The 21,101-nt window shown below is 48.2% G+C and overlaps 1 protein-coding gene across 2 annotated transcripts in view; it reads left to right on the forward strand.

Moving 5' to 3' along the window:
• The first annotated feature begins 13,545 nt into the window (after positions 1-13,545).
• The window catches only part of RYK (receptor like tyrosine kinase), a 112,817-nt gene continuing 105,261 nt past the window's right edge, over positions 13,546-21,101 (forward strand). For both annotated transcript variants that reach the window (XM_026660781.2, XM_026660782.2), the window contains exon 1: positions 13,546-13,883. In XM_026660781.2, coding sequence (XP_026516566.1) covers positions 13,619-13,883 — 265 coding nt within the window. In that variant the 5' untranslated portion in view covers positions 13,546-13,618. The remainder of the gene's footprint in view (positions 13,884-21,101) is intronic.

A 21,101-nucleotide genomic window follows, 5' to 3' on the forward strand; every position in this document is an offset into this window, starting at 1 on the left:
CAATATCAGAGTTCAGGAATGAGTTTGCCCTTCATGTATGTCCAGGGTCTAGCATATACATCTCAAATATGTTTTTTTGTATTTGGTTTGTATGTATTTGGTGGCTTTATATTTTAATAACAAATTGTATATTCACAAGAAATGCAAGGAAATATCTAAGATTGATCTTGTGTCTGAGTATGTTATTTCTTAAAGGAGGAAATGTTTTGAGAAAGATATTAGTTGCAATCAAGTTTGCTAACATGCTTGCAAGAAGATTTACAGGGAGTTTGCCCATCTTCTGTGTATGCGTGTGCGTACTCACTCTCTCTCTCTCTCTCTCTCTCGCCTGCTGGTATAACCATTGATGCCACAATTTTTAAATGGGTAAAATCAAATATAGTCCTAATCCAGCAATGGTGTTGCCACAGAGTAGCTTGCCTGGGCTGGAGGTCTGGGGTCAGTGCAAGCCCCACGTGAGGGAAATCAGCAGCATTTCCTAGAAAGAGCAGAAGGTGCCAGGAGTCACGGGGAAGCTCAGGTGGCTGAAGTGAGCCTGGAGAGGGTGAGAGAGGCTGCTGAGAGTGGGGGAATTTCTCAGCTAGCAAGGGCTGGGAGTAGCCTGTTAAGGCAGGAAGTACACTCACAAGACCAGGGTTGATCTGTACCCTGCTGGAGGGAAGACTTTTGTGTTTAGTTTTGAAATTGAAGTTAAAAAATCAGGCCCTAAGGAGTGATGTTGTGATTGGACTGGAAAACCTCTGTGTGGAGTTTATTGGGGGTGGGGTCCAGGAGGGGAAACTGAGGTACGGGGCTGTGTGCGGGGCTGCCCTGACGCCACCAGAGGACACCATGAGGCAGCCACTCAATTACAGATATTGTGCTCTTGATGTAAACAAGCTTCATTACTAATTTAGATGTAAATTTGGACCTCTGTGTGCTTAAGGGGCTAACATATAAGTACTGATTCTCCACTGCCTTGCACCTTGTCTCCTCTCTCAAAGTGAGTGTGAAATGCTCGCCACAGGTGTGAGTGAAGGATTCTGATCTGGCCCTGTGTAGCCACTCATTTCACATACATGTAAATGACAAGAAAAGGTGCAAGGCAATGAGGAATTAGACTACTGATTGCACTCTAGTGGGAAGCAGGACAAATAGGTGAAAGCTCCTTTTCCTTTGTGGCTATGTGCCAGAGCCCAGCTCCACCACAGCCCTTTCCCCAAGCAAGGGGGAACCCACCCTCCTTTCCTCAAGAGCCCTGCTGCTGATCTATTTCCAGCCAGTCAGCCTATCAAAATTCAAAACGAGGTCTGCAGCTTGGGGCTGTTTAGGCAGAGTCTGCCCACAGTTCCTGACACAATCTTCTCAGTGGAGAACTGCTTTCAGAGGAACAGCAACCTTTCACCACGCTGGCTGCCTTATATGAGACTCTGCTAGTTTTAGTTCCAAAGGGTCTATATCATTCTCCACCCCTCCATCTGCTTGTACCCTTTGGCAGGCCAATCTCCCAGGAGTATTTGGATTGGATTCATTTGGCTCATTTAAATACTGTAGTGCTATGGTCTTAACATGCTTCCCTAAGCTGTTTGGTTCTGCAAAGTACAGACTACCAGAAAGAGACGGGCTGCTTGGCTCCCCTGCCACGCCTGCCACCCTCTCTTGGTCATGCTCGGGATAGCTGATCCTAGCCCACTGATAGCTGCTTTCTCTATTTGGACTGACTGAAAGGGATGTTTCCCTCCACTTCCTAACATCCATGAAGAGAGCACCTTTGCGATTAGGGTTTCACGTGGTGGTAAAGACACAATTGTTCTTTGTCCCACAGGTTAACAATCCACGCCATCGTTTCCGTGGAGTGCTGCCAAATCTGTATCTTCCATTTAGAGGCAATTAAGATTTATTGGGGCCCTGAGCACAAAGAATATTGGGGCTCTCCAAATCCTCCCCCCTCACCATTGGGCCCTGCCCCCTGCTCCTCTGCTTGCCCCAAGGTTCTGCCCCCCTGACCTGGCCAGAAGCCGGGGCTGGGATAAAAGTTGCCCAGGGAGCCCAGACCACTGTGGGGAGCTCTGGACCCTCCATCTGCCCTGGGGGGCAGGGACACAGGCCAGGGGCTGCTCTCGGGCACCCTGGTCCCCCGCCCAGGGCAGGTGGAGGGCCATGGTCTCCCCACAGCTGCCCAGACTCTCTGCGTGGCTTTTAGCACAGCCTAGGACAGGGATCCCCCAACTGTGCAGTGCATCCCTCTTGGGGAGCATGGAGGAACATTTGTGGTGGGTGTTATGGGGCCTGGGTGAGCCCCCATGGAGGTGGGAAGGGAGCACCACCCATCCCTGCTCTGCCCCCAGGTCTGTTCTGGTCCCACTCCAGCCCTGCCCCCAGCCTCAGCCATGGCTCTGCTCCTGGCCATGCCCCAGCTGCACCTCCAGCCCTGCTCCCGGCCACAGCCCCCTACTGCAGCCACTGGCCCCATTGTGACCCCCGGTCCCGGCTCAGGCCCTGGCTTCCAGGAGGGTGCGGACCAAGTAAGGAGGGGCACAACTGAAAAAGTTTGGGGACCTCTGGCCTAGGGTAACCATACGTCCTGTTTTGGCCCTGGATGTCCCAACTTTTTTGGCAAAACTGGGCATTTGTCCCATTTGCTCTTGCCAACTGATCACCAATTGGCAAGACCAAAAGGTACAAATGCCCAGTTTTCCCAAAAATAGGCTGGGGGGGGAAGAGGCGGGGCTCAGGCCTGCCCTGCACAGGGGAGGAGGGGGCTTGGGCAAGTGGCTTGGGCCAGCTTCATGCTGGGATAAGGGGGGAAGGGAGAGGGGTCTCAGCCAGTTCCATGGTGGGTGGCGTTGGGAGGTGAATATACTCATTCACTCTCTACACAGGCTACGTCTGTCTTCTGGCTTGCCCGGGGGCGGAGCCTCAGGGAAGAGGCATGGGGCAGAGGAGCAGGGCTGAGGGACGGGGGTGGGGAACAAGGAGTGGGGGTGGGGCCAGAGTGCTGGCGTTCTTGTGGGGCCCCCAAATTTTCCAGGGCCGCTGGGCATGGGCCCCGTCGACCCATACGGTAATCTGCCACTGCTTCCACTGAGGATAACCAAATCTGGGCATGGTGGATGATCTGGCTCAGAGAAGCCTGTTGAATACATAGGTCATGGGATTGCTCAAATGGCCATAGGAAACATATCACTGCCTTTTAAGATTCTGCACTGATTTCAAGAGAGAATACCACTATGTTCAATAGTTGTTACCTGTAGAGCCCTGTGTGCTAAAGTGATCATTTCAATATATATTCAGTGAGTGACATAGAATCATAGAAGATTAGGGTTGGAAGAGACCTCAGGAGGTCATCTAGTCCAATCCCCTGCTCAGAGCAGGACCAACACCAACTAAATCATCCCAGCCAGGGCTTTGTCAAGCTGGGCCTTAAAAACCTCCAAGGATGAAGATTCCACCACCTCCCTAGGTAAAGCATTCCAGTGCTTCACCACCCTCCTAGTGAAATAGTTTTTCCTAATATCCAACCTAGACCTCCCCAACTGCAACTTGAGACCATTGCTTCTTGTTCTGTCATCTGCCACCATAGGTGCTGACTCCGTGGGTGCTTCGGGGCTGGAGCACCCACAGGGAAAAATTAGTAGGTGCTCTGCACCCACCAGCAGCCAAAATCCCCTACCCCTCCTCCTCCTCCGCCCCCCCTCCAAGTGTGCCGCATCCCTGCTCCTCCGCCTACCTCCCAGTGCTTCCGGCCAGGCTGCCGCCAAACAGCTGTTTGGTGTTGTAGCAAGCTCCGGGAGGGAGTGGGAGGAACGGGAATGTGGCGTGCTCAGGGGAGGAGGCAGGGAAGAGGCGTGGCCAGGGCGAGGATTTGGGGAAGGAGTCGGAATGGGGCAGGGAGGGAGCGAAGTTGGGGCAGGGACTTTGGGGAAGGAGTTGGAATGGGGGCGGGGCCTCATGGAAGGGGTGGTGTCAGGCGGGGCCGGGGGCAGAGGAGGGGCCAAGCACCCACCGTCGGGAGCAGAAGTCAGTGCCTATGTCTGCCACCACTGAGAACAGCCTAGCTCAATCCTCTTTGGAACCCCCCTTCAGGTAGTTGAAGGCTACTATCAAATCCCCCCTCACATTTCTCTTCTGGAGAATAAATAACCCCAGTTCCATCAACCTCTCCTTGTAAATCATGTGTCCCAGCCCCCTAATCATTTTTGTTGCCTTCCACTGGACTCTCTCCAATTTGTCCACATCCCTTTTGTAGTGGGAGGACCAAAACTGGACATAGTACTTCAGGTGTGGCCTCACCAGAGCTGAATAGAGGGAAATAATCACTTCCCTCGATCTGCTGTCAATGCTCCTACTAATGCAGCGCAATATGCCATTGGCCTTCTTGGCAACAAGGGCACACTGCTGACTCATACCCAGCTTCTCGTTCACTGTAATCCCCAGGTCCTTTTCTGCAGAACTGCTGCTTAGCCAGTTGGTCCCCAGCCTGTAGCGGTGCATGGGATTCTTCTGTCCTAAATGCAGGACTCTGCACTTGTTCTTGTTGGACTTCATCAGATTTCTTTTGGCCCAATCCTCCAATTTGTCTAGGTCACTCTGGACCCTATCCCTACCCTCCAGCATATCCACCTCTCCCCCCAGCTTAGTGTCATCTGCGAACTTGCTGAGAGTGCAATTCATCCCATTATCCAGATCACTAATAAAGATGTTGAACAAAACCGGCCCCAGGACTGATCCCTGGGACACTCCACTTGATACCAGCTGCCAACTAGACATCGAGCCATTGATCACTACCCATTGAGCCCGACAATCTAGCCAGCTTTCTATCCACCTTATAGTCCATTCATCCAATCCATACTTCTTTAACTTGCTGGCAAGAATACTGTGGGAGACCGTATCAAAAGCTTTGCTAAAGTCAAGATATATCACATCCACCACTTTCCCCATATCCACAGAGCCAGTTATCTCCTCATAGAAGGCAATCAGGTTGGTCAGGCATGACTTGCCTTTGGTGAAACCATGTTGACTGTTCCTGATCACTCTCCTCTCCTCCAAGTGCTTCAAAATGGATTCCTTGAGGACCTGCTCCATGATTTTGCCGGGGACTGAAGTGAGGCTGACCGGTTTGTAGTTTCCCGGGTTTTCTTTCTTCCCTTTTTTAAATATGGGCACTATATTTGCCTTTTTCTAATCGTCCGGGGCCTCCCCCAATCACCACAAATTTTCAAAGATAATGGCCAATGGCTCTGCAATCACATCAGCCAACTCCCTCAGCAGCCTTGGATGCATTAGATCTGGACCCCTGGACTTGCGCATGTTCAGGTTTTCTAAATAGTCCTTAACCTGTTCTTTCACCACTGAGGGCTGCTCACCTCCTCCCCATACTGTGGGAGGATTCATAATCCAGAATCTGGTGCTGCTGGTGAACATTTGTTGTTTGCAGTGTTGTAGCCATGCTTGTCCCAGGATATTAGCGAGATAAGGTGCGTGAGCTAATACCTTTTATTGGACCAACTGCATTGGTGAAAGAGACAATCTTTAGAGCTACACAGAGCTCTTCTGTACCTGTGTTTGGAGGACTGGTAGGAAGTGACCCAGGGAAGGGAAGGGAGTGGTATCTCCCACCACTCTGAGGGCAGCGTGTTGTGGTAGGATTCCCCGCTGACCCGTGACGGATCACGCCATCACTGATAGGGCCCTGGGTCGGAGCCTGGTGAAGGCGGGTGGGCCCGGGCTCCCCTACTGGGGGTCTCTTACCCCTCCCTTTTGGGGGATGACATAGTTCATCGACCCCTCTCTCTTGCCTCAAAGGCAATAGACGAACTCCAGCTGCTAGGCCACGCTATCCCCCGAGGGGAGAAGAATTTAGAGAGACTCTGGCCATTAGGCAACGCTGCCTTAGGAGCGCACTATAGAGACTCCGGCCGCTAGGCTGTGCTATCCTGCCGGGCGAAGAGAGTGTAGAGGGACTCCGGCCACTGGGCCACGCTATCCCACCCGGGGAGGCGGATTTGAGGGACTCTGGCCATTGGGCCATACAGCCCTGACTACCGGGGAAGTAGTAAGACCGACGTAGACGCAGGGAGGCGGGGTTAACCTTGAATCAAAGGGGTGACGAGGTACAAAACCCGCCACACCCATTTGTTCTAGTAGGATTTATGTTTGTATTTTTTATAATTTAGAATGAAGGATAAAGAATAATAAGATAATAATGTAGCATGTATTAATGTATGATTTGACCATATCCTGCCAGCCACCCTTTTTGAATAGCAGAAAGGAATGGACTATTGGTAGAGATGCATCAGCCAGAATCTCTTTGTGTCTGGATTGATTTCAAGGCAGTGACAGACCTTTGAGATCACCACTTATTTTAAAATGCTAAGCCTATAACAAAGTAAAAGAATGCCATGACTATTTTTCTTCTGCATTGCAATTTGATGTTCCTGTTCAAAATGTTCCGTGTAAATTAAGAACATAACATAAGAACGGCCATACTGGGTCAGACCAAAGGTCCATCTAGCCCAGTATCCTGTCTACCAACAGTGGCCAATGCCAGGTGCCCCAGAGGGAGTGAACCTAACAGGTAACGATCAAGTGATCTCTCTCCTGCCATCCATCTCCACCCTCTGACAGACAGAGTCTAGGGAAACCATTCCTTACCCATCGTGGCTAAAAGCCATTAATGGACTTAACCTCCATGAATTTATCCAGTTCTCTTTTAAACGCTGTTATAGTCCTAGCCTTCACAACCTCCTCAGGTAAGGAGTTCCACAAGTTGACTGTGCGCTGTGTGAAGAAGAACTTCCTTTTGTTGGTTTTAAACCTGCTGCCTATTAATTTCATTTGGTGACCCCTAGTTCTTGTATTATGGGAATAAGTAAATAATTTTTCCTTATCCACTTTCTCCACATCACTCATAATTTTATATACCTCTATCATATCCCCCCTTAGTCTCCTCTTTTCCAAGCTGAAGAGTCCTAGCCTCTTTAATCTCTCCTCATATGGGACCCTCTCCAAACCCCTAATCATTTTAGTTGCCCTTCTCTGAACCTTTTCTAGTGCCAGTATATCTTTTTTGAGATGAGGAGACCACATCTGTATGCAGTATTCAAGATGTGGGCGTACCATTGATTTATATAAGGGCAATAATATATTCTCCGTCTTATTCTCTATTCCCTTTTTAATGATTCCTAACATCCTGTTTGCTTTTTTGACCGCCTCTGCACACTGCTTGGACATCTTCAGAGAACTATCCACGATGACTCCAAGATCTTTTTCCTGATTTGTTGTAGTTAATTAATTAATTATTAATTCTGTTTTGTGAGTGAATGAGGAATGGGTGTTAAGAGATAAGTGTGAAGGCCATTGCTGAACCAGATGTTCTAGGGAGCACCAGAGAGAGACGCAAGGGGGTCAGGAGGCTGCAACACGCCCCTGTTGAAATGTCAGAGGAAGGCAGATTGACGACTCTAAAGATGAGACAGGCACCTATCAATGGGGACAAGATAGCTGTGATCAAAACCAGCATGGGATAACTCCCTGAGAGACTTGATGAAAGAACAAGATAAAGGATGAGAAGGACAATTTAAGAAAACAAGCACTCGTCAAACAACAATTGATTACAGCAGGAGTGGCCAACCTGAACCTGAGAAGGAGACAGAATTTACCAATGTGCATTGCCAAAGAGCCACAGTAACACGTCAGCAGTCCCCCATCAGCTTTCCCCCCCAACCCCCAGTGTCTTCCACCTGCCAGCAGCACCACTGTTCAGCACCTAACAGATGGAACTTGGCTTCTACCTAGCTAGCTAGCCACTAGATTGATCCTGACTCTGTACTGGTAGCTATAACATCGACTGGCAGGACAGTGTGTGTGTGTGGTATGATTGAATGCATATACTAATTGTTGTATCTTCAATAAACTCAGCGTATTGCCTTTTCCCCTGAAAAAGATCCTGTGTGCTTCTTATAAGCATAACACACTGTTTTCACCACCTAGTTCCATCTAAAAAAACCAACGAGGAGTCCTTGTGGCACCTTAGAGACTAACAAATTTATTTGGGCATAAGCTTTCGTGGGCTAAAACCCACTTCATCAGATGCATGGAGTGGAAAATATGTGGGTTTTAGCCCACAAAAGCTTATGCCCAAATACATTTGTTAGTCTCTAAGGTGCCACAAGGACTCCTCGTTGTTTTTGCTGATACAGACTAACGCAGCTATCAATCTGAAACCTAGTTCCATCTGTGTTCAATGTGCTATCAAAGATACATAGAGGCACGTTTTGCATTGGTGCTGATCCAAATAGCTCTGTGAAGCAAATCACACACAAGGCTTTGCTATATTTTGCTTGGCCAATAATTTGTTCTTTGCTACCCTATGAAGAGATAGTACAACAGGACCAACAGAAGCTTTCCATGATGAAATTATAACAGATTCCAGGCATTGAAGCAGAAGTTCAAAGGACCTGTATTCCATTAGAGAAAGTGGCAGAACTTCAAGAGAGATAATTTCATCCATTTTATAGTGATCTCTTGCACAACAGAATGATGAGGCAGTGAAAATCTTTTACTTTCAGCAGCCTGAAGAATAGTCTGTTGCAATTTTGTTACTGTAAAATGATTCTAGGGTTTAGGAAAATAAGTAAGGGCCCTTATCAAGGCATGTTGATTTTGCATTATCTAACTTGCAGGTAATAGGGGATTGCATAGTTTCATGTTCAGTTGGAACCCAGTGCAATTCATGATCATTTTGTGCATTAGCTTCACAAATGCCTTTTTGGACAGTTTTTCAGAAGTCTTGAAACTGATAGATGAGTCTCAGTTTCATCCTGGATAGCTCTAGACTTGCAAATACCCTATGTGTCCATAGGTCTCCACAGAGGTGCAGTAGAAAATTCCTGGAGTCCAAGATTTCTTTTTTGCCCATGTTTGAGCTGAAAATATAGATATACACCCAAGTCTTTGTTTAGAAGGGTGATACAATTGTCTCTTTTGTGGGTGAACCTGTGGTATAGAGGGCTCTTTTGCAGACTGGCTGTGTGCTGTGTCTGAATGCATCAGCAACCACCATTGCTCAGTCTTCTCCATATCCACCAAAGTGAAGTGTTGCATGTAATTTTCCATTCCATTTCCAGCGTTTATCTGTTTTGTTTTCCCCTATACCTCAAGCTGTTAAATAAACGATGTTTATTGTGGGGAGGGATGTGGGCAAGGCCTCCTTCACCATAGCAATTACAAGAGCAGAATTTGCTATATTCTGTACATAGATATGTTCAGGGGCTGAAAAGATTTGCCACACTGTCTTGTACTGATTATAAATCCTCACCAGTCAATCAGTATCCACCATTACGCAACAGTATGAAGCTCTCATGGTTTGCCATAGTGCATAACTGAGAGAAAGCTACAGAATGCTTCTTGGCCGGTCAGAAATAAGCAGAAAATGCATTACTATTTTAACTGCAATGTAGTAGATTGATGTAACTTAATGATAAATGAATGCTGGCTCAGTGGGCATAAATCAGCAGTGGGCAGCGTGATGGATCTGCTAGGGGTGAATCTCTGGATCCAGAGTGATGGTGGTAAGGCAGCCAGGTTCCAAGGCAGTTGGGTGGACAGTGTCTGGTAGCTGCCCTGAGTGACTAAGCAGGGGTTTCCAGAGCTGCCTGTGTGTGCTTGGGTCAATCTTGGTTTAAGAATAACAGGACTCGTGTACATTCTCTAACAACAAATTACACAAGACCTGTGTGACCAATCAATGAGCAGAGGGCAGCGTGGTGAATGTGTTGTTCTTTCTCTCCAGCTGGCAAGGGTGAGAGGTCAGTGGGCCTTTGTGGCACTTGGGAGGAGGGGTCACAGAGGCAGGGTGTCTTGGGCCCGGGGAGGAGTGTGGTGTTAAAGACTGTGAGGGAATATGTATTGGAACCTAGCCAGTGTTAGGGCCCACAGAGCCTCAGCAGCTGAAGTGCTTATAATGTTTGTCTTGGATTTGGTAACCAGAGTTGCTCCCTGGGATTATTCCAAGACAAAGACTGGTGTACCACAGCACTCCAGAGCCTCATGAGGGTGCCCTTTACACCTGACTCCAAGACATCTAATGGGGCCCCACAGCGGGTCATTTTACAAAAACTGACCACCACACAGACATGAGGCAATGCTGGTGTCAGCAGTAGGAGCAAGTTTCTAATGTCAGAAATTGCAATTTATTCCTTTTGAACCAAGATGTAAGAAATAGCTGAGGCACCTGAAGAAATCAAAGCTGCTTAAGATGCAATTAAAGCAGCCCAGAAGGAACTAAAATGGGATCTGGAGGTTTCTCAGAAAGAACAGAGAAATGGCCTGAAGGCAGAAATCAAATCTTCTAATTCTAAATATTCTACACCTGGGTGCAGTCTGGATTCAGGCCAGAATATGGAACTGAAACTGCTTTAGTGGCACTGGTGGATGATCTCCTGTCAGTGAAGAGAGGGCAGACCTCCATTCTCATTTTCCTGGACCTCTCTGTAGCATTTCACACTGTTGATCACGAGTTACTGCTACATGCCTAAGAGAGGTGGCAGATCCTTCCTTCCTCAACGATGCACCCAGCAAGTAGTGATGGGAAACTGAACCTCCACCATCAGAGCCCTCCTTTCGGGGGTTCCACAATGATCAATTCTCTCACCAGCCCTTTTCAATATATACATGCAGCCACTAGTCAGATGACATGGAGGCAAGTGCCATCAATATGCAGATGACACAGAGCTCTACCAATCTTTCACCATAATGCTACTACCACGATGGCCCAGTGCTTAGACGAGATCAGCTCCTGGATGAGGAACAGCTGGTTGAAACTGAACTGAGCAAGACAGAGGTGATGCTGGTGGGCAGCGGAAAGCACGTTGAAAGAGTTTGAAGCCATTGTGTAGATTCCTTTGGTTGGAAGTACACTGCCACAATTGGTCAATTCAGTCCGTAGGCTGAAGGCCATGGTTGACAACTTCTCTCCTTTAGCTGACTGAAACTTTGTATGATAAGGGTAAAGCTCATGTGTGCAGAAGCCAGAACTTCCGTGGGCGCTGGTCTGAGACTGTGGAATGAAGTCACCCAGGGTCTAAGGGCCATCACAAACCTCACCACCTTCTCTTCCAACTGCTTTGACCTTGCTTTCTCTAACATAAACACATAGCAACATGTGTTCTGTCACATCCAGGTCATGAGCGGCCATGCCTCACACTTGGAGCCAAAGTCTGCAGGCATGAGATGGCAGTCAAAAGTCAGATGGGTCGGGATACCGGGATGGCAGAAGCAGAAGATCAGACCCACGAGGCGGGAACAAGAGTGAGACTGGGTTAGGTACTAGGGGTCAGGGTCAGGAAACAAACTGGAGATCAGGAGCCATGAGTCAGATGTTGGAGTCACGCCAGGTCGGAATGCCAGGTGATCAAGCCGGGGAAGCAAGAGTGTGTAGCAAGAAGCACAAGGCACACAGGCTGGAGTAGGGTAGAGCTCAGTTGTTCAGACAGCCTCCTGCTGCCGGCTTGAGTAGGGCTAGCAGGCCAATCAGTTGCTCTGGGACTCCACCAATCAGACCTCAAGGGCAGAGTGTCACACTGGGCAGGGCTTTGTGGGTTTCAGGTAAGCTATTGCCAGCAGGCTGCTACGTGGAGGATTGGAACATGTCTGCTCCCTTGTGCATCTGGATTTGAGACCCCTGTGGGTGGGGACGTATGAAAGGAAACCAACAACCCTATCAACCAAGAGACTCCACTGTATGCACTTCTCCCCTGGGGTGAGAATGAGAGAACAAACAACACTTGACAGACGTTAGTCATCTTGCTTAACGTATGACAGGCAGGTGCTCAGAAACAATGGTGGTGAATGTGGTATAAGAATCTATATAGAATTGATGTGCAGGGGACATAAGCTCTTAAGAGGAAGGTTGGTACAAGTGTTTCAAGAATGGGATGTGCCAACCATTTCATGGAGGCTATAGGTAGAGCAGGACTTGCCAACAGCAGTGCCCAAGGAAAAGAAAGGAAGAGGCAAAGCTGACCTAAGGCAAGTAGGAACCCATGGTCCTGGTCCTATGGTCTCACCCCCACCCTGTGGCCATGTTCCTCATATGTAGTGACAGTGATGGGAAGGCTCCCCTTCTTTCAGGAACAGCAGAGGTCCCTTCCCCCCTTCAGAGCTGGTAGAAAAGGAATCCCCCCAGTACTTACTCCAGCAGCCAGTGTGATCCACATGGGAGGGCTGAGCTAGGCCAGCTGCATCCTTCCTCTCCCATACCATACTGAGTTCCCTGCCAGGCACCCCTAGAACAGTCGGTCTTGGATCCACTTGGATCCCTAAGTGGATTATGCATGGGGCAGTTCCTCTCTCTGAGTTATTGTTCTACTCTCTTTGCAGAATCAAGCAGATATGTATGACTGCGTCAGTTATACTTTGGTCCCATTTTCAAGCTTTTTTATCCACCCATGAAGGCTAAAAACTTTTTTTTTTTTTTAAATGAAAGGTGAGATTCTGGTATGACTATATGACTCCAAGAGCTGGGACCCTAGCCATGGGCCTATAGTGCCTCTGCCTTAGTGGGGCCCTGGGAAAAGATAAAGGGAATTGAGCAGGAAGGGAAGATGGTATGCCAAGAGGAAAGATAGAAAGGAGTATTATGAAGGAAATTGTGTGGAGAAGAGGGGGAGGGGAGGGAGTATGGGCTAATGGGGGTAGGGTGACCAGATAGCAAAGTGGCTCTCAAACTTTTTTTACTGGTGACCCCTTTCACATAGCAAGTTTTTGAGTGCGACCCCCCCTTATAAATTAAAAACACTTTATATATATATATATATATTTAACACCATTATAAATGCTGGAGGCAAAGTGGGGTTTGGGGTGGAGGTTGAGAGCTCGCGACCCCCCATGTAATAACCTTGCGACCCCCTGAGGGGTCCTGAACCCCAGTTTGAGAACCCCTGAGATAGCAAGTGTGAAAAATCAGGATGGGGGGGGGAGTAGCCACCTATATAAGACAAATTCCCAAATAGTGGTGCTGTCCCTATAAAATCAGGACATCTGGCAGGGCCGGCTCTGGCTTTTTTGCCGGGAGGGGGCGGCCGGAGCCCCTGGGGGAGGGCGGCGAGCCCCGGCGGCGGCTCCGGTCTCCCCCCCGGCGGCCAGAGCGCCGGGGGCCGCGCCGCGAGCCCCGGCCCCAAGCACCAGCTTGGGTGCTTGGTGCCTGGAGCCGGCCCTGACATCTGGTCACCCTAAATGGGGTGAATATGGACTGGGGCACAATGGTGGGACATATTAATGGATAATGGGGGGGTCATTTGAGGAGGGGCCAGGGGGCGGGACCAAGAAGTGATAGAAGGGGCGTGGCCTGTGATAATAGAGGGAAGGAACGGGGCGTGGCTAATGCGCATGCCCGGCGCTGTGTGACGCATGCGCGGCATTCGCGAAGAGGGTGGGCGTTGCGCGCGGGCTCTCGGGAGCGGAGGAGGTGGCGCGCGCGCACGAGGTGGTGGGCGGTGCTTCGGTCGGTCAGAGCCCGGCCCGGGGGGCGGGGCCTGCGGCGGGAGCGGAGCGAGCGGCCCGGCGGGAGATCGAGCATGAGCGGCGGGGCGGGCTGTGGCGTGTGAGGGGCCGGGCGGGGTCCGCTCCCTGAGGAGCGATGGGGCCCGGCAGTCGGGGCAGGGGCCGCGGGGCAGAGGTTGCAGGGCGGCCCTGGAGCGGCGGGGGCTGTGCACTGCCCGGCGGCCCCGCGGCTCGGTGGCGGGCCCCGCGTCGCCATCTCCTGCCGCTGCTATTGCTGCTCCTGCTGGCCGCGGGGGCCGAGAGCCAGGCGAGCCCCAGCTCCGACCCGCTTGGCGTGAGCTCCCCCGCAGGCCCCGGCCTCAGCCTCTACATGAGCGAGGAGGAGGTGCGCAGGCTGATCGGTAAGTGCGTCGGGCCGGGAGGCCCCGGTCTCGGGGAGGGCGAGTGGGGGGTGGTCGGACGTCGAGGGGGAGGCAGGTGTCGAGGTCAGCGGTCGGGGGGCTCCCCCGGCCCCCGCCCTGTGTGTCTTTAGGTACGCGCAGAGGTAGGGTCTTGCTGTGTGTGGAGGTGGCGGGGCCCCGCTGCGTTCGCGCGGGTGTGTGGGGGGGGGGGGGGCGGGGGGCTCCCGGGGCCCCTCTGTGTGGGGAGTCAGGAGAGGGGTTGCCTAAGGCTTAGCTGCTCAGGGTCTGTTGGGAGGGGCACAGGGCCCATTGTGGTGGTGGAAGGTTCCCAGCTTCAGCTGTGCAGGGTGTAATGTTGCTGGAGCAGGCTAAAACCAAAAACAGGGAGTTGAGGCCCAAGGTTTTATTGAGAGGGCATTGAGGAGACCTGACAGTAATTGGGAAAGTGTGTGAAAGGAATCTCAACTTCCAGGCAGTTTCATAATCACTACACAAATAAGTAGGAGGATTTCTGCACTATGATACAACTTGCTTTCCTCTGATAGGGCATATCACAAATTATTTTACTACATTTTTATTTTTGCTGTTCCTCTATGTGAGGTAGAGGTTTGGTTTTAGTAAGGGCTCATCTTAAATTTTGGCATTTCAGACCTTGGTTTGATTTTTTTTTATGGTTGGAGCCTAACAAAAAAATGTATAAGCTTCTAAAATGGTTTGGGTTTTTTAGGAGGTGGCTGGCATGTGGCTTAGTGGAAAAAGAACTTTTTACAGTGCAGGCTTTAAAACAGTGATTCTCAAACTTTTGTACTGGTAACCCCTTTCACACAGAGAGTCTCTGAGTGTGACCTCCCTCCCTTATAAATTAAAAACACTTTTAAATATATTTAACACCATTATAAATGCTGGAGGCAAAGCGGGGTTTGGGGTGGAGGATGACAGCTCGTGACCCCCCCACATAATAACCTCACGACCCCCTGAGGGGTCCCAACTCCCAGTTTGAGAACCTCTGCTTTAAAACATTATTTGCATAGAAGGTATAAAATAGAAATGACTCCAACTAATCAAGCACTGGGAGTACATAGTTTATTTTGGAACTGATGGGCCCTGAGGGTGAATAGATATGTAAACATTTTTTCCCCTGCGGCTTGCTCTGCAGTTAGTTTTTTGTTGTCTTAACATTTTTACATTGGTTGTACTTATTACTGTATGACTGTTTTATTAAATATACAGGATTAAAAGGGTCAGATGACTCATGTATATTTTATTTGTCAGCTTCCTTGTATAATTTTTCTTGCTTATAAGCCCTACTAATCATGGACATGTGAGTCTAGCGCAGCAGGGGTGGGCAAACCACGGCCCCGGGGGCTGCATCTGGCTCTCCAGACGTTTTAATCCAGCCCTCAAGCTCCCGCTGAGGAGCGGGGTCCGGGGCTTGCCCCACTCCTGACGGGGATCGGGATCGGGGATTTGCCCTGCTCCACATGGCTCCCAGAAGCAGCGGCATGTCCCCCCTCTGGCTCCTACACGAAGGGGCAGCCAGGGGGCTCTGCAAGCTGCCCCCGCCCCAAGTGCTGCCCCCACAGCTCCCATTGGCCGGCAGCCGTGGCCAATGGGAGCTTCGGGGGCAGCACCTGCGGACAGGGCAGTGTGCAGAGCTGCCTGGCTGCACCTCCATGTAGGAGCCGGAGGGGGGGACATACCGCTGCTTCTGGGAGTTGTTTTAGGTAAGCGCCACCCGGAGCCTGCACCCCTGACCCCCTCCCGTGCCCCAACCCCCTGCCCCAGCCCTGATCCCCCTCCTGCTCTCTGAACCCCTCTGTCCCAGCCTAGAGCAACCTCCTGCACCCCCAATGCCTCAGCCCAGAGCCTGCACCCCCAGCTGGAGCCCTCACCATTTGCCCTGCACCCCAATCCAGAGCCCCCTCCTGCACCCTGAACCTCTCATTTCTGGCCCCACCCCAGAGCCCGCACCCCAACCCCCAATTTCGTAAACAGTCATGCACCGCAATACAATTTCCATACCCAGATGTGGTCCCTTGGGCCAAAAATTTTGCCCACCCCTGGTCTAGCATTTGAAATGTATATTAGGGTTTGTCTACACTGGCAATTTACAGCGCTGCAACTTTCTCGCTCAGGGGTGTGAAAAAACACCCTCCTGAGCGCAGCAAGTTTTAGCGCTGTAAAGTGCCAGTGTAGACAGTGTACCAGTGCTGGGAGCTGCGCCCTTTGTGGAGGTGGTTTTTTGATGCTCTAGCGTTGCCAGTGTAGACTAGCCCTTAGAAACCTGCTCAAACTGTCATGGACTAAACACAATTCTCCCCCCACCCCCAATGGAACTACATGCAGGTGTCCTCCATAGATAAATCAGAACTGGAAGTGTATCTTTTATGAGTGATGTATTGCCAGTATGGTTAAGTAATTTATTATTCAAGGCCAGGGGTTCTCAAACTTCATTGCACTGCGACCCTCTTCTGACAACAAAAATTACTATATAACCCCTGGAGGGGGGACCAAAGCCTGAATCCACCCGAGTCCCACTGCCCCAGGTGGGTGGGGGCCAAAGCCCGAGCCCCACCATTCCGGGCGGGGGGTGGTGGTGGTGGTGCTCAAAGCTGAAGCCCAAGGGCTTCAGTCCCGAGCAGGGGGGCCTGTAACCTGAGCCCCACCACCCAGGGATGAAGCTCTTGAGCTTTGCCTTTGGCCCTGAGCGGAGAGGCTCTGTGTTCAGCCTGGGCCCCAGCAAGCCTAAGCCAGCCCTGCTGATCCCATTTAAATGGGGTTGTGACCCACGTTGGCGTCCCGACCCATAGTTTGAAAACCGCTGCTCAAGACAGTATCTCTAGCTGTTTTGCTTCTGTAACTTTGATGAATCCAAAAGATCTGAACAGCTTCGGTGACACCATATGTTCGGGTAATTGCGAGTCAATAAGCCTGGAGACATACTGACAGTTCTCTCTGGTAGAGTTTCCTCTAGTTCCATAAAGCTTATTTTATGTGTTTGGAGTTAGATATTGTGTAAACAGTTTGTGATTTTTAAAGAAGGTTACTATGTGATGTAATTATTTCTCTTGATGTTGCTTACTTCTGGAATGAAATTATGGCATGTACAGCTGAGATTTTGGCTCATGTAAAGCATGTAGTATAGACATACCTAAACCTGGCATACTAAGACTTTGACTACACTGGCACTTTTGTTAAAACTTTTGTTGCCCGGGGGTGTGAAAAAACACCCCCCTGAATGACAGTTTTAACGACGAAAAGCGCCACTGTGGACAGCGCTTCCATCAGCAAGAGCCACGCTCCTGGTGACGAAGCTACCACCCCTCGTTGGAGGAGGTTTTATTTTGTCGCTGGGACAGAGTGGTTACACTGCTTACCTTACAACAGTGCAGCTGCAGGAGCACAGCCACGCCCTTGTAAGGTGTACAGTATAGACATAGCCTTAGTCATATCTTTCCTACAGAAGAATATTGGAAGGATCAGATGTATTTGTTTTTAAAATGTAAAGAATGTAAACAAAACTAGTGACCTCTTAGCTCTTCAGTGTTGCAGTGCCTGAATTGTCATTTTAACTATAAATGTTGGTTGATACAAGATTGTTACGTGACTGGTAGCGTCCATAAAGCAGTAAAAAAAAAGCACTCCAGTTTCCTTACATTTTTTTAAGTTTCTACATGTGGAAAAAATGATTCAGTTGACTGTTAGAACTGTCATTCAGTGTAGCTAGGAAAATTAACTAATTTGCTAGGTAGATTTGCCATATATTGCTGTATTGATGAATCTGCCATTATAACCAAGTAACACTGTCTTATTTTACTGTTAGCCTTATTACTCCATTGTTTTTAGAAACTATCTTGCTATGAATAGATGTTTCTCCTGATAACTTGAAGGACTTTAGGGAAATGTTACTAGCCTCAGATATAATACATGGCTCTTACAGACTGAAATTTCATCAATTTCAAAGTTCTTTGCAGAGGAAGGCAAGTATCATTATTCCCAATTTAAGAAGTGGGAAAAGTGAGGCATAGAAATGAAGTCACTTGCCCAGGGTCACTTGCGTCTATCTACATTCTCGGACTATATGCTAGGTGGGGGCTAGTAGCACCACCTCTTAAATTTGCTTGACCCATTTCATTATAAAACCTGTTTTCAGTTGTTTATAACTTTGCCAAACTTTAACTGTTTATGCTGAAAATTTCCATGCCAGGTGTCTGCTTCAGGCTGAACTGTTTTAGCCATTTCCAAGAATAAGGCTAGGAAAAAATGTTGTTTGACTCATTTAAAAAATTTCTGGTGACCTTTGACAAGCTTGAGAACCCTATGTGTTTGGAGTAGGGACTCAAAATTGGGATGGCTTTTGTATCATGATGTGGCAAAAAGCATCCCAATGAAAATCTCCTCCAAATTTAGCAATGTTGAAAACCTTTTAAAATTCCCAGTTTCTACATGCTCAGTAGAGACTTAACTTAAGTAGCTAAATTCCCTGAAGATTCTGTCCACATTGGGCATGCTTCAGAGAAAGATTGGATGAAGGGAGTAATGAGATGGGCTAGACAAGGAAATGGAATATTCTCACTCCTCTTTTACACATGGGAAACGGAGACAGAGAGCGATTAGGGCAAAAAAGCCACTGATTTGGAGTACCTGAACTGAGATGCCTAAGACCGGATTTTTCAGAGTACTTAACATTATATAACACTATGTTCAAAGCATTGATTTCAGTTGCAGATGTGAGTGCTTGGCATTTCTGCAAATAGATGCAAGGTCTGAAATCAAGCACCTAAAAAAACGAGGAACACACAATTAATGACCACCTACGAAAAGTTTGGTTCAAGTGACTTGCCCAGCATATAGGAACTCTGTGGCAGAGGCAGGGATAGAATCCAAATTCCCAGGGCCGCATTTAATTGCATTAACTACCAGATCATACTTTCTCTTCATGCAATCCCTTGCCTCATTCACTCCACACACTCCAATTTCTGCAACAAATGAAGCAGGGGTCCTGCAAACAATACCCCACTACAATACAATGAATTCAGTGAACCCTGATTCATCCCCAGAGCACAGGGTGCATTGATTTAAATAATCGACTTTAACTAAAAAGTACACATGCAAAAAAAAATATTTTCTGAAAAAATGTGGTTTTTATTGGTTGGTAACCATTAGAACCTGTTGATTTGCGACTAAATATAGCGTTTACACTAAACTGGTGCTGATTTTTGCTAATTGAGAAGGCTACATTGTGTATGTATGTGTTTATATACATACGCATTTATTTGAGCACTTGTAAATCTTACATTTATTCAGGTTATTAATTTTTACATTTTTACTATGTTAGAAATGGTGAATGATGCGTTTCTTATTTGCTAGATTTGTTTTTTACTTGCTGTTTGTGTCAATTGAATTCCATCCAAATAAAGCTTAATTGCATAAAAACAGCATTTTAAATTTTTTTCTGTTAAATAAAATTCCCTTAAATGTGATGGATACATACAAAAGTTTATCAATATTTTATCAAAACATGTTTTGTATTTAAAACTGATTTATTTAACGCAGATGCAGTGAGTGAGGTAATATCTTTTACTGGAAATGTTATCTGTAGTTAGTGACCTTGTCCTTTAAGATTTTAGAACTAGTGGATCTCATCTTCTAGTTAAGGGGTAGACAACCTATGGCACGTGTGCCAAAGGCAGCACATGAGCTGATTTTCAGGGGCACTCACACTGCCTGGGTCCTGGCCACTGGTCCGGGGGGCTCTGCATTTTAATTTAATTTTAAATGAAGCTTCTTAAACATTTTAAAAATATTTTTTACTTTACATACAAAAATAGTTTAGTTGTATATTATAGACTTATAGAAAGAGACCTTCTAAAAACGTTAAAATGTATTACTGGCACGTGAAACCTTAAATTAATTAGAGTGAATAAATGAAGACTCGGCACACCACTTCTGAAAGGTTGCCGACCCCTGTTCTAGTTCTTATACATGGATTGGAAGAAGAAAACAAACTTTCTTGCTTTTTCAACTCCCAATTGGTTTCTTAACTTTGAACTAGTTGAATAAAGTGAAATGAAGAAAATATTCTCTTTACCTACAGAAGAGGCTACTGCTGTCAAAAACTAGCCAGCTCCCTCCTCCTCACAGCGTCCCTCCCAGCACCTCCTGCCCGCTGCGTTCAGCTATTTCACAGTGTGCAGGAGGCTCTGGGAGGAAGGGGGAGGAGTTGATCGGCAAGGCTCCTGGCGGACTATTATGACAGTGAGGTGACCGTGCCGATGTTTAAGATGTGCAGTAAGACACTTGTACTGACACACCAACATTGGATGAAGTGAAGCGAACTATTTGCAATTGAAAAACGGATGCGCAGCCGGTACTGATGACATACTGCTGGAGCTGCAGAAATGCACTATTGACCCTGTAATGGAATCACTTCTGGCCATTTTTTTTGCCTCGTATGGAACTGGAACCTTGCAAACCAAAAACGGTATTGTGATCTCACTTTATAAGGGTAAGAGCTACAGGTCGATCTTGTTGTTTGCGCCAGGGAAGGTGTTTGTGTATGTTCTGCTGGTGCGGTTGGAGCCCCTGCTACATCAGAAGCATCGCCCCTAACAGTCAGGCTTTACAAGGAAAAGGTCCTGATTAGACGCCATTTTGGACCTTCGCTTGTTGTTGGAGATACACCGCAAGTTCAAGAAGCCCCTATATGTAATGTATGTGTATCTTAAGGCTGCATTTGATTCAATTGATCAAGTCACGCTATGGAAGGCCTTAAAGGGCGTAGGTCCCAACCACTGTGTTGGACTCTATTAGTGAGCTGCATTATGGAACCACTGCCCGTGTACATCTTGAGAATTGGATGTTGGCACCTTTCAAATCAGTGTCTGGTGTCAGGCAGGACTGTGTCTTGGCCTCTGCACTCTTTTGTTGGGCAGTGGATTTCATAATGCAATATTCTGTCAGATCCATAGGTATTAAAGTCAGTGATCTCTCACACTCAGATCTTGACTATGCTGATGATGTTCTTCTAGTACAGAGCCACAACAGGTTTTGTGAGGCACTCCCCCAAATGGAGAAGTCAGTCAAGGTTGGTTTCCATGTTTTGTGATCAAAGACAAAGCTGCCAGACCTAGAATCAGGTCCACCCATGACTCCAATCTCTCTGAATAATGAAAGTGTTTAAGCAGTCTCCAGCTTTTGCTATTTGCGTTCTATACT

Source organism: Terrapene carolina, unplaced genomic scaffold, assembly GCF_002925995.2.
Source record: "Terrapene carolina triunguis isolate 2854851 unplaced genomic scaffold, T_m_triunguis-2.0 Scaffold837, whole genome shotgun sequence".
Lineage (NCBI taxonomy): Eukaryota > Metazoa > Chordata > Testudines > Emydidae > Terrapene > Terrapene triunguis.